The 12,236-nt window shown below is 35.7% G+C and overlaps 1 protein-coding gene across 2 annotated transcripts; it reads left to right on the plus strand.

The window, feature by feature from the left end:
• Positions 1–4,188: 4,188 nt before the first annotated feature.
• Positions 4,189–11,439, plus strand: agtr1a (angiotensin II receptor, type 1a). 2 transcript variants are annotated; one of them, XM_056475837.1, is made up of 4 exons: positions 4,189–4,273; positions 4,428–4,482; positions 8,478–8,576; positions 8,660–11,439. In XM_056475837.1, the coding sequence occupies exon 4, from the start codon at positions 8,726–8,728 to the stop codon at positions 9,800–9,802; it is 1,077 nt and encodes a 358-aa protein (XP_056331812.1). In that variant the 5' UTR covers positions 4,189–4,273; positions 4,428–4,482; positions 8,478–8,576; positions 8,660–8,725; the 3' UTR covers positions 9,803–11,439. The 2 variants fall into 2 exon arrangements, with proteins under 2 accessions (XP_056331812.1, XP_056331820.1); XM_056475845.1 differs by lacking the exons at positions 4,189–4,273; positions 4,428–4,482 and having other exon boundaries at positions 8,317–8,576.
• The last annotated feature ends 797 nt before the right edge of the window (positions 11,440–12,236 follow it).

Genomic DNA, 12,236 nt, shown 5'->3' on the forward strand with positions numbered 1-12,236 from the left:
CTTCGATATCGTAAAAAGTTGGAAAATTTAATGATGCATTTTAATTAAGTTAAACGTTTTTGTTTGCCTCCAGAGATTTGTTGACTTTGACTTCTCATCGTGTAACAATGCAGTGCAGCAGTTTAGCTGAGTGCACAAAATTCAGCGAACCGTACAGATATGCTATGTAAAATATTTATGTTTATTATCTCTGTCAGGGGGACAAATGTGTTTTTTGGGAGACAACGGGAAAGTCTCAAATATCTATTCAAACAAACTTTAGCAGTCTCTGAGGGTTCTTTTGGTGTGTTTGGTTTTTGCTCAGCCTCGAGATGGCTATGTTGATTTAGGTGTGGACAAACTATAGGGCTCTCTGGGGTACTGCTGCATGGGAATCACAGCTGTCAGTTTTGAACCGCTACAGATCATTATTGAAATCTCAAAACCACAGTATTTTCCTGTGGGATCAAATTAAATCTGCAGTCGGAAGCTTGTACTTCAAATACTAGCAGCCTTGCCATCCGTCACAACACTATTAGTTTGCTAATGTGGGTAACAGAAAGAGTTTGCACACCTCATGTAATATATTTAAATTAGTTATTAGAAAATTTGTATTTCTATTCACCAAACTAAAGTGGTTATTATTGACATGTTTAAACACATAGATGTAACTGATTTATGCATGGTTAATTATAAAAAAAAAAATCACACAAAATCTACATTTTTACAGGTTGACCAATCTACTCCGCATGTGCACCTTGAAGGAAACAAGATCATAACACCAACCTTCTTTATGGCTATTTACATTTACGAGTTACACATCACAACATCCTCCTCTGATTAATACTATATCTGAAGTAATTCCCAACTTGGTATTGATGGCAAATCTCCTCCCAAAATGAAAGTGACCTCTTTGTTTACAAGTTTGCGGGCATTTGAGTAGTTGTCATGTAATATGTGTTTGACAGCATGGACTGTACCTTGCATTCATTTCATACAAATTGCAAAACCAAAATACATTTGTTTTAAAATGTATTTGGTTTGTATAAAAGTAAAGATATTAAACCTTATGTTGATATATATCTGTGAAGCAATTACTCCCTGAGATTCTTGTGCGTTTGCCAACCCATTCATTCATTTTCCTTTCAGCTTAGTCCCTTTATAAATCAGGGATCGCCACAGCGGAATGAACCGCCAACTTATCCAGCACGTTTTACACAGTGGATGCCCTTCCAGCCACAACCCATCTTTGGGAAACATCCACACACCCTCATTCACACACATACACTATGGACAATTTAGCCTGCCCAATTCACCTGTACTGCATGTCTTTGGACTGCGGGGGAAACCGGAGCACCCGGAGAAAACCCACGTAAACGCAGGGAGAACATGCAAACTCCACACAGAAACAGCAACTGACCCAGCCGAGGCTCGAACCAGCAATCTTTTTGCTGTGAGGCGACAACCCTACCTACTGCGCCACTGCTTCTCCTGTTTGCCAACCCCAGATGGTTAAAAAACAACTGCAGAAACTGGTGTTAAAACAGACATCTGGACCGAGCCCCTCCCCTGAAAAATAGTAAGTCTGTAGTGATTAATGATTGGCTTCTGTACTAGAAGGCGGGGCTTCATTTGCGATATTGACGTTACACTTTCCCCCATTCAAAACTATATGAGTGACATGTCTTGTGTATTGTATAGTCTTTGTTTATTAACAGGGTTTCAAACTTCAAGCTTTTTTAAACTACACAGCAGGCACAGGACGTCAACATTACGTCAGATTGATGCTGTACCCCAATGTTGTGGGATGTTGCATTTTGGTTGGAAATAAAAATCGAGTTGACGTCAGAACCCAATGTCAGACTGACGTCATTGTCCAAAATTGGACAGATATTGCATTTTGGTTACTTTCTAACCTAAAAACAACAAAATATCATCGTCTAATGATGTTACAGCTATGACGTCTATCAGACGGTGGATTTTTTTTGCCATACCTGACAAATAAATCCCAGTATTTGATGTCAATATGGTGTTGGTTTAAGATGTCGGCTTGACGTTGGATTTTGGTCACTTTCCAACACAACCTAAAATCAACCAAATATCAACGTCATTTTACATCAATTTTGGACGTCAAATTAACATTGCGTTTAGATGCTGGTGACATAAATGTAACCTGATATTAACGTCTTATGACACTGTGTGCCTTCTGGGTACAACAAACCTTCAGGTTAGGTTTTCTCAAGCCAACATCAAAGTTTGTCAAAATTTTTCAGTGCACTCCGCATAATGGTCAGTTGTGCTGCGCGTGTGTCACACTTGCCCAACCACAATAGTATACTTTTAGTAAACACATAATGCAGGAAAGTTGGGTATACCCAAGCATTTAGTGTTACCAAAACCTGCTAGAAAAAAACAAATAAGAATAAACCCATAATAGTAAACAAATAAGCCACATACCAAAATATAGCAAATTCAAGAGTAAGTCGTGTTCTATATACATGCAGAAAGACCATTTAAGGACTCCCTACTATATTTAAATGCAATTGTTGCTATTTATTTGGTGAATAGTTGTTTAATGCGAAGGATAAATCTGTCATCCCTAGCTTTATAAAATGAATTGCATACACTAGATTCGATATCTGATACATTATCATCAGAACTCTGATTACGAACAGAATTGTGCTCTTTAACATTTACCCAAACGAACAGGTGGAACAAATATCCCTAATAATGGCAGGGGGACTGTAGACATCAGCATCCACAGTGCTCCCTGAAGGCAACATTAACTTTTGAGCACATGAGTGTATTGAATTAGCCTCCTCTTGATGCTGCAACACCTAATCCACTTACCAATATACCCTGTCTCTGGCCAGTCCTTGAAAAACCCACCTTATTTATTGCATCTTTGAGCAGACATTTTTATATGTTTATACATTTATTTCCAAACACGGAGCGTCATAGAACATCTCTAAATGCTAAAAGTTTCCATTCCAAAGTGCAGGAACATTTTTGGTACAAAATAGATGCATTATAAGCGGAACAGATTGGCATGTCGAGAAATGATATGTTAAAGCAACTCTCTCACAATTCAGTTGCTTTTAGACATGACATCAACAAGTTTTATGTGCGCAAGCGTTTTAGCAGAGAAAAACTATCCGTTTTGATTGACTGTTTAAGGGAAGAGATGAAAAACTGAATGGATGAAGCAGTTGAATTTGCCCCTGGGAGCAAAACAGAGGCCAAGGGTCTCAGAGGCCCTTAAAAAATGAGGGAAAGACTAATAGCAGTCATTATTATTAGCAGTCAAAAGTATATTTAAGCTGAAAGGAAACTATTTGTAAAATGTCTATATGTGAACAGTTAATGCAACCTTACAGCTGTTCATAACTTTTTAGTTTAGTGTCCTGTTCACATGAATTCATATGAGCTCATATGTACAGTTTAGGGTTTTCTCATGCTCTCCAGAGACAGCTGTATGTTTAGGGGTGAGTCTTCCTTTTAATAATTGCAAATTTGAACACAAATAACATTGTATGAATTCATACAAATGAGCCTTCTTTTCAGCACTCGTAAAATATAAATATTCATTTATGTTATTGTAAAAAAAGCACATAACAAATATGCTAACATGTAATTCATTTGATTCTGTCTGCATCATGCAATAAAAGTGCACCATAATGGACATCAACATAATGTCCAAAATACTTTTTCCCTGCTGCTTAATCAAAGTGGCTGAATGAATTATTATTCAGCTTTTAACTCAGAGCTTACTTTACCATTTACAGAGAGCCATTTGTTTTTCTTATTCATTTGTCCCTTGCTTTGTTGATATGCATAAATATAGAGCGTTCAGAATGAAATGTCTCTCTACAAGTCCTCATGTATTTATATTTTGTGTTATTGGATAATCATTTAATGTATTTCATGCAAATTTGAAAGCTTTTTGACAAAAAAATATGTGTTTAAAGTGTAAGCAACATGTTGGAGAGAAAAAGGTGACCAAAGAAATGATGGGAAAGTCTGTCACTTCCCCCAAGGGTCTCTCTCTGCCTTTCTCTCTTTCTCTCACCCCCTCTTTTTTCTCTCATGGTCATGGACGTTTCCGGCGCCTGCAGCGCAGCCCCCGATGCGGGTCCCTGGTGTGGTTGTAGGACTTTGAGAGAGGGGTATAAGAGAGACGCTGAGGAAATCCACTGGGCACTCTATTATGACCGAGAGTCAGGACAGCTCTGATAAAAGTCATATCCTGAATTTTGGAACTGGTAGAGAGGCTTGGAGGTGACTTTCACTAAAGGTAAAATATCAGTTTTGTTATTTCATTATATTTTAATCACACCTTCAGTTTGTAGAATGAATTTGACACATAACCTCAGGAACAAAACGATAAAAGTGTCTAAATATTTTTTACTGTAAAGTTTGTAAGTGTGTGTTCTCTGTTGTCTCTCCAGCTTACAATCCATTCATTGATTTGAATGAGTGTTCACATTAAGATTCTCAGTCGAGGTAAGTACAGTCTCAAAGGACTATAGCAGGTGTATATGGAAAACAATGAACTAATAGTTACATCCTAGTTGATTGAATGCTTTAAAAAAATACGGTGAAACTTTACAATAAGGTTTTATTAGTTAATGTATTTAACGTATACTAATAAACAATACTAGTACAGCAGCATTTATTAATCATAGTTCAGCAATTACTGTACTAATGCATTATTAAAATCTAATGCTTGATAACCTTAGTTAATGCACTTTGAGTCGATTTTGAGTTGAAGTTTTTAACAATGAAAAACTTTCTTTCATAACATTAACAACAATGGATAAAAACTGTAACAAATTGTCACCTTGCAATTATAAGGTTCTATCAGCGTTCTGAATGATTTTGAGTTATTGAGCTTCAAAGTTTTTGCATTCCATATAGCAAACAGTATGTGTGTAACATTTGCTTTAGAAATAAACGTTCTTAAAATGTAAACAACATAAAAAACATCCCATAATGTAAATAAGTTGTCATTTAATAAGAATATGTCAATAACTCAATTTTGACTAAATTGTCAGATAGAACCTTATAATTCTAAGGTGACGAAATGTATTGTTCATTGTTTGTTCATACCAGTAAATTCATTATCTAACATTAACTAATACAAGCTTATTGTAAAGTGTTACAAGAATTACACTTTGTATTTGTGTATTATAGATTTTTAAGAATGTTATGGTCAAATATGGAAATGAGGTAAACTTTTCTGGATAAATGCAGGTTCAAAATTCTTGTTTCTTTTTATAGCAAATTAGAGTCGAATGTTTTTAGAGCAGGATTTTGGGCATCTCTTTTTAAATATAATTCTGAAAATGCTGCGAACATCCAGAAAAAAAAAAACATAAAGTCATAATCTTTAATAAGAATAAAATGCTTATATAATTAGACCAATTACGTAAGAACATATCACTCTGCAAAAACAATAGTTAAAATATAGATATGAAAAAAACTGGGGTGTAAGTGCTGCTAAAGTAGAGATTTATGTCTCAGTATAGAGCAAAATATGTATTTTGAGAAAAACTTCCTTTTAAAATATTTGTAATGTAATTTAATTCTGCTGTCAGAAATGTATTAAGTGCGATAGAATACATTTAAAAGTTTTCTTTTCATTCGACTAAAAATCACTTTATAAAAAGTCAAAAAATAAAACATCTCCCAGCAGTATCTCTCCTCAATGATATTTTGTGAATAAACCGTCCTCCGCTGATTTTGTCATCCATCATTATAGGGAGTGCAACGCTTTATTAGACCACTGAAATAAAAATAAATGCAAACCAAAACAAAATCTCTTATCAGTTTGACAAATTAGGCTATTCTGATCAGCCATCACTTCCTGAGCCACAGCGGATGTCTGATAAGCATATTAAAATAGACTGAATGATATTCAAAAGACATGAACCTTGAAATGCTGTGTCTTCTGTTATTGGTTCTTGACTCCCTTGGCAGCAAGCCTGCATTTGCTTACATAATAGCTTGTCTTATGGAACAAACAACTTGATCAGAGCAATTTTAATGGCTTATTTGAATAAATCCAGAAGTGAATCAGGTTTTTTGGGTAAATAAGTAACGTTTTAAAAGAATTTGCCTTGGTGGCTTATTTCTATTAGATCTTTTTATGATACATTAATTAAAGCATGTGCTTTTGAAAACGGAATGCTAAAATTTAGAGTAAGTATAAAGAATATCTGTAGTAATTAGTAAATGTTTTCTGAACAGTATCTTAACATGATAATCCAAAAGATATATTTACACTGATGGTGAGAATGCAGCGTTTAAAGGAGAAGACCAGCTTGAAACTAATGTTTGACCTTTTCCAGAGGTCAGTAGTTCAGCCAAGAGCAGCCTTTCATGCGTTTTCATTATGGTACAGTTGTGGGAACAGCTTGAGGGACTAAACAGCTCTCACAGTACTCTGGAGAAATGGAGGTCATACTTAAAGTGGAAAAACACCTTAAATATCTTCAGAGGCTGAAACTGAGACAAATATGCAATGTGTTGTGAATATTTATATAGTCAACATTACAAGTGGATCAAAACCTTTCATCAAAGCTTCTATATAAACTATTGAACAACACCTATTCATGTCTTTGAAGAATTTTGCTAATTTTTTTATCCACTTCAAATGTTGACTACTGTTTCTTACAAGGGTGTAGGGAAGAGCCTAAATGAGGTGAATAACTGCAAAAAGGCGTAGTTTTTCAGGAAAAAAAACACCCCTTTCAATAAGCTGGCTACAGGCCTAATGGTATAATCAGAATCAGAATCAGAATCAGTTTTATTGCCAAGTGTGCTTCACACACACAAGGATTTTGTTTTGGCTACAGAAGCTTCCAGTGTACATAAAGTGACAAGTGACAACACAAAATAAAAAATAAATAAATAAATAAATTATATATATATATATATATATATATATATATATATATATATATATATATATATATATATATATATATATATATATATATAAAAATAATAATAATAACCTGCCCATTTAACATAATGTTAAATAATGTTTATTAACTGATACATAGAGAGTGTAATAAAGATTTCTGTTTATTTTAGCCATAGTGCAAATGAAACATGTCTCTTAGTATTAATACAAGATGGAGCAAAGGCTGTATTTTTTTGACAAATTGTTTCAGCCAAAATTGAACATGCTACTCTGAGAGATGAGGAGAACTGACAGGAATCATATACTTTCACATTTAGCTGTTTATTCTGGAGTTAGTTTTCATGGCACATTGTTCACAGATTATATCAGCCTGCTATAAATCCTGCATATGTGTTTGGGGTCAGTGCGACCCGAGAAGAGAATGTCCTTTAACCCTTTTTGCATGTCTAAGTTAATATTGACAGAGTGATTTTTTAAAGTGAATTAAATTATTGCTGGGCACATTGTCAATAGTTGGTGGATATTGGTGGGAACGTGTTCCCTCTGCCTATGTTAAATCTACGCCCCCGGTTTATTACTTATCACTGCTGACTACAGTGAGCCTCTCTGTATTTCCAAATAATATGATTAAAGCGCTGTGTTTTTATACTTGAAAAGTTTTCTTGAAAAAACTAATTCTAATCAATAGTTTGCGATTCTTATATTATATAAAAGTATATGTTTCTCTGTATGACACATACCTGAAGATGGGCAGGTTATTATAATAATAAAACTATACTTGCTGAAAAGTGGTATGAACTAATTTGAATCATGTTGATAATTAAGAGGCTTCAAAATGTATGTATCAAATATAAAACAATATAAGTTAAATGGAGTCAACATAGTTACTGTGATGCATTAGGTGCCATAAACTAAAATTAACCCTTTTTTTTACTGAATTCAATGTCATTTTTACATAAGGGTCAAAGACAAAACAACAATAAAATGACACCACCCAGAAACCATGCATATTTAAAACAAGAATCATTTGATGGCATTATTAAAAGACTACTTTTAAGGATCACAAACAATACAAAATAATTGTAGCATTCTAGCTTTAGAGTTTGCCAATTGTCATTCAGAACACTAGGCTGTACTCAGCGGAAAGTTTTTAATCATTTCATATTTAGTGTGATTACTTGTTGTTTTATATATTATAAGTACAGCTTAGAATAAGTGTGTTGTTGTTTTTTTGTTTTACATAAAAATATCTGTTACCCTGAATGACGATGAAACATTATTTCACCAATATTCTGATATTTCATTTTCACAAATATTAGATTTTATATGCTTGTAAATAAATTCACTTTTGTAAATTCAATTTAATGACGACACCAAAACAAGACTACTTGTCTATGACCCATACACATTTTAACATTTGAAGTTTTATAAATTAATTGCAAATATACACCAATTGTTACTGATTAATGATTTAATTACGAGCAAACAATAGATTAATAAAAGTCGTAAACGCATTGAACATTGGTAGTTCAAGATTTCTAATGTTAATGTCCTGAAACTTACATTAAAGTTCTGAATGGAGCTGCTGATGAAGTACAATCAATCCAACTGTAACCCAAGACACTCAAACTCTTAAATGACATGAACAGGGAGACCTCTGGTGTGTGTTGTAAGTATTGCACCTACAAATTGCAAACTTTTACATAAAGCCTTTCCTCATATTAACTATCAGTGTCCACTCTACGTTCACAGGACTCCTTTAATAACGATGCATCTCTGTCATCTGTAAAACCAACAGCGTGTTGACAAATCTCCAAAATGGACAACATCACCTCCGACTCCAACACGGGACTTGCCCTCGCCTGTAACATGACAGGACACCACAGTTTCATCTTCACCTTCATCCCAGTTGTCTACAGCTTCAACTTCATCATCGGACTCATAGGCAACAGTCTGGTAGTCGCCGTCATCTACTTCTGCTTAAAACTGAAGACAGTCGCCAACATATTTGTCTTCAACCTAGCCGTTTCAGACCTGACCTTCCTCCTCACCCTTCCCATCTGGGCCATTTCCACTGCAACAGGCTACCGTTGGCTTTTTGGAGACCTCCTATGTAAAACAATAGCCGGTATGGCTCTCCTTAATCTATATACTAGTATTTTTCTCCTCACCGCTCTCAGCGTTGACCGATATTTGGCTATTGTTCACCCTGTCCAGTCTAGACGTTGCCGTACGGTGATCTACGCCCGGGTGACATGCGTGCTAGTTTGGGTGGTATCATTTGGCCTAAGCTTGCCCACAGCTATCATCCGTGGGACCCATTTCATCCAGGACAGCAATGTCACCGTATGCGCCATTCATCACAAAGAAGACATTCGTAATGTCCTGGCAGCTCTCAGTCTGATGAAGAGCATTTTTGGCTTTCTTCTGCCCATCACCGTCATCCTCACGTGTTACTGCCTGATTGGTCGAGCTCTGCCTAAAGCGAGGGACATTCAGAGGAATGCCAGGTCAAACGGGGATGAGGTTTTGAGCATGTTGGCTGCTGCCGCCCTGTCCTTTTTCCTTTGCTGGGCTCCGCATCAGATCTTCAACTTCATGGAAATGCTTCTCCTGCTCAAAGTTATCACTAGCTGCGACGTCGTGGACATCATCGACACCGGGATGCCATTCTCCATTTGCATCGCCTTTTTTAACAGCTGCATGAATCCAATATTGTACAGCTTTGTTGGGAAGAACTTCCGGAGGAACTTGTTGAAGCTCCTGAGGTGCTCCTCGACGTCTGTGGCCTCTCATCCGGCCCTCAGCACAAAGATGAGCTCACTTTCATATCGAGCTTCTGAGTTATCGCACCTCTCTGTCCTTAAAACCCCCTCGCTACCTCGGGCCACATGAGAGGAAGAGCGGAAAAACAGGAAGAGAGTGAATCATCTTTCCTAGTTTACCGTGATTCAATTCAGAAAGTGACTCTTGTTTAGTGACTGGTGACTTGGTAATGGAATGGGAATAAAAATATAGTGATTCAACTGTCTTTTTTGGGTCACAACCACATTTAGGAGGGATAACTCTAGTATTGGGTTATGAGTGTGGTCTTAATGCATGTTTTTCTGTGTTTATTTAGAAGTGAAAAGAAATTTGAAATATCCAAGAAGCCACGTTTAGATCATTCATTCATTAATTTCCCTTTGGGCTTAGTCCCTTTATTTATCAGGGGTCGCCACAGCAGAATGAACCGCCAACTTATCCAGCATATGTTTTATGCAGTGGATGCCCTTCCAGCCGCAATCCTGTACTGGGAAACAGTACTATTCAATTCAACTACCTATAGCACATGTCTTTGGACTGTGGGGGAAACCGGAGCACCCGGAGTAAACTCACACAAACACAGGGAGAACATGCAAACTCCACACAGAAATGTCACCTGACCCCGTTGGGGCCCGAACCAGCAACCTTCTTGCTGTGAGGCGAGAGTATAGATGATTATGTAAATATGTGCTGTGTTTTCCTTTCAATAACAGAGTAAACATTCAACTACAGTTACAGAGATGATAAATAAGCAGTTAAGAAAGCATGTGGACATGCTAGCTATGTTTTGATCCGAAGATGCAGATTAAACTTATGTACAAAACTGGAATATCGCACAAAACATTGCGGATAAAGCAGCATTCCATTCAGTGAATCCAAGAGAGCAAAATAGTCACTTCCTGATCAACTGTCACGAAATATCAGCAAGAAAAATTTAATTTGCTGTGGTTGGAGCAGCCACTGTGGGCTTTTTTCTTATATAGTCAATTTTGTGCACCTCAGAAGATGAAATGTAATGAAAGCGTAGTGACTTTTGAGACATGAGACTGCTCTTGGGCACACAGCCACTCAAGACTCTCAGGTTCTGGAGATAATAATACAGAATTACTTTAAAGATGGGGTTTGAGGCATTTTAAATGACTAAAACAACAATTCAGATGTGTGGTTGGTTTGCTGGTTTGCCCATTAATGCTGTCTCATCGCCCCTTATTTTGAGAGGGGTCTGGATGCAGACTTGGTGGCGCAGTTGCAATCTGAGCTGCATTTTTATTGCACACACATATCCCCACCCCTAGCTACCCCTCACAACCCCTCACAGTGATGTCACTAGCTCCATTGTTTGCATTGTGTCTGATATTGCAAGTTCGAGACTTGCAGTTTCAGCTTGCATATTCAAGGATGCATCCAGATACTATTGGAGAGCACATAAAAATAGTTAAGACTTATTTTTTATTATTGCCACGAAGGTACTGTGTATGTAAATTTAATCCAAAACCACGTGTGTATATATTGTTTGTATGAATTAATGTTAAATGTACAACAGTCTTTTCTAACCCAAACTTGTTTCTAGCATCCTGTGTTTCACAGCTCCATTGATTAGTCCAGGGGTTTTCAAACTTATTTATGACACTCAAATATGATCCTTTTGTGAATTGCAAGGAATATTCTTGCTACAATATGAAAGCCAATTCTTTGTAAATGTTGTGTATATGAAATGATGTATTATGACAATGTGATTTATTTATATAAATAAAAAATGTATTCACTACCAGTCAAAGGTCTGGAAACATTAATATTTGTAATGTTTAAAATATCATTCTGCTCACAAGACTGCATTTATTTGATCAAAAACACAATAAAAAAAACAGCGATGTGGTGAAATATTATTTTAAAATGAGAATAAATGTTTTCTGGGTGAATACATTTTAAACTATAATTTATGCATCATCATTGCTAAACATTTTCACTGTATTTCAAATTAACAATTCTACTGCCTCTTTTTTGTCTGGAAACTATCATATAGTGCCATTAAAATGTTTAAAATATATATTATAAAAATTTAACAACATAAATATTTTCCACGTTTTCCACATTCTGTACTGTTATATTCACTCGTCAAATACTGGTCAAATGTCACACACGGTTTTGCTTAAAATAAATGCTGTTTTGTATTTTGTAACTTTGCATTTGTCAAGTACAATCAAAAGTATTCCACAAAAATATGAAGCAGATTAAAATGCTTTTAGACTGAAATTATTAAGAAAAGACACTTTGTAAGAAACATAAATAGATATTTCTTTCAGCGTTGTCATTTCATATTCAAAAAAGGCTGCAATTATTTTGAACTGTAAAATCATTTTTCTCTATATAAAGTGCAGTAGTGGGGACGAACATATATAGATATGCTAAGTTGTGTCTTTTAACATGAAAAACCTTTTTTTACACCAATTGCATCAATGAAATCAATGACTTGTTAAACAATTGAGAAACTTTGAAACGTATTTGAAGAGTTAGGTTTCAAAAT

This window comes from Danio aesculapii, chromosome 2 (genome assembly GCF_903798145.1).
Source record: "Danio aesculapii chromosome 2, fDanAes4.1, whole genome shotgun sequence".
Taxonomy (NCBI): Eukaryota; Metazoa; Chordata; class Actinopteri; order Cypriniformes; family Danionidae; genus Danio; species Danio aesculapii.

Excerpts from the sequence above, each read along its gene's own strand:
- agtr1a (XM_056475837.1), top strand. The coding sequence starts at position 8,726 with ATGGACAACATCACCTCCGACTCCAACACGGGACTTGCCCTCGCCTGT.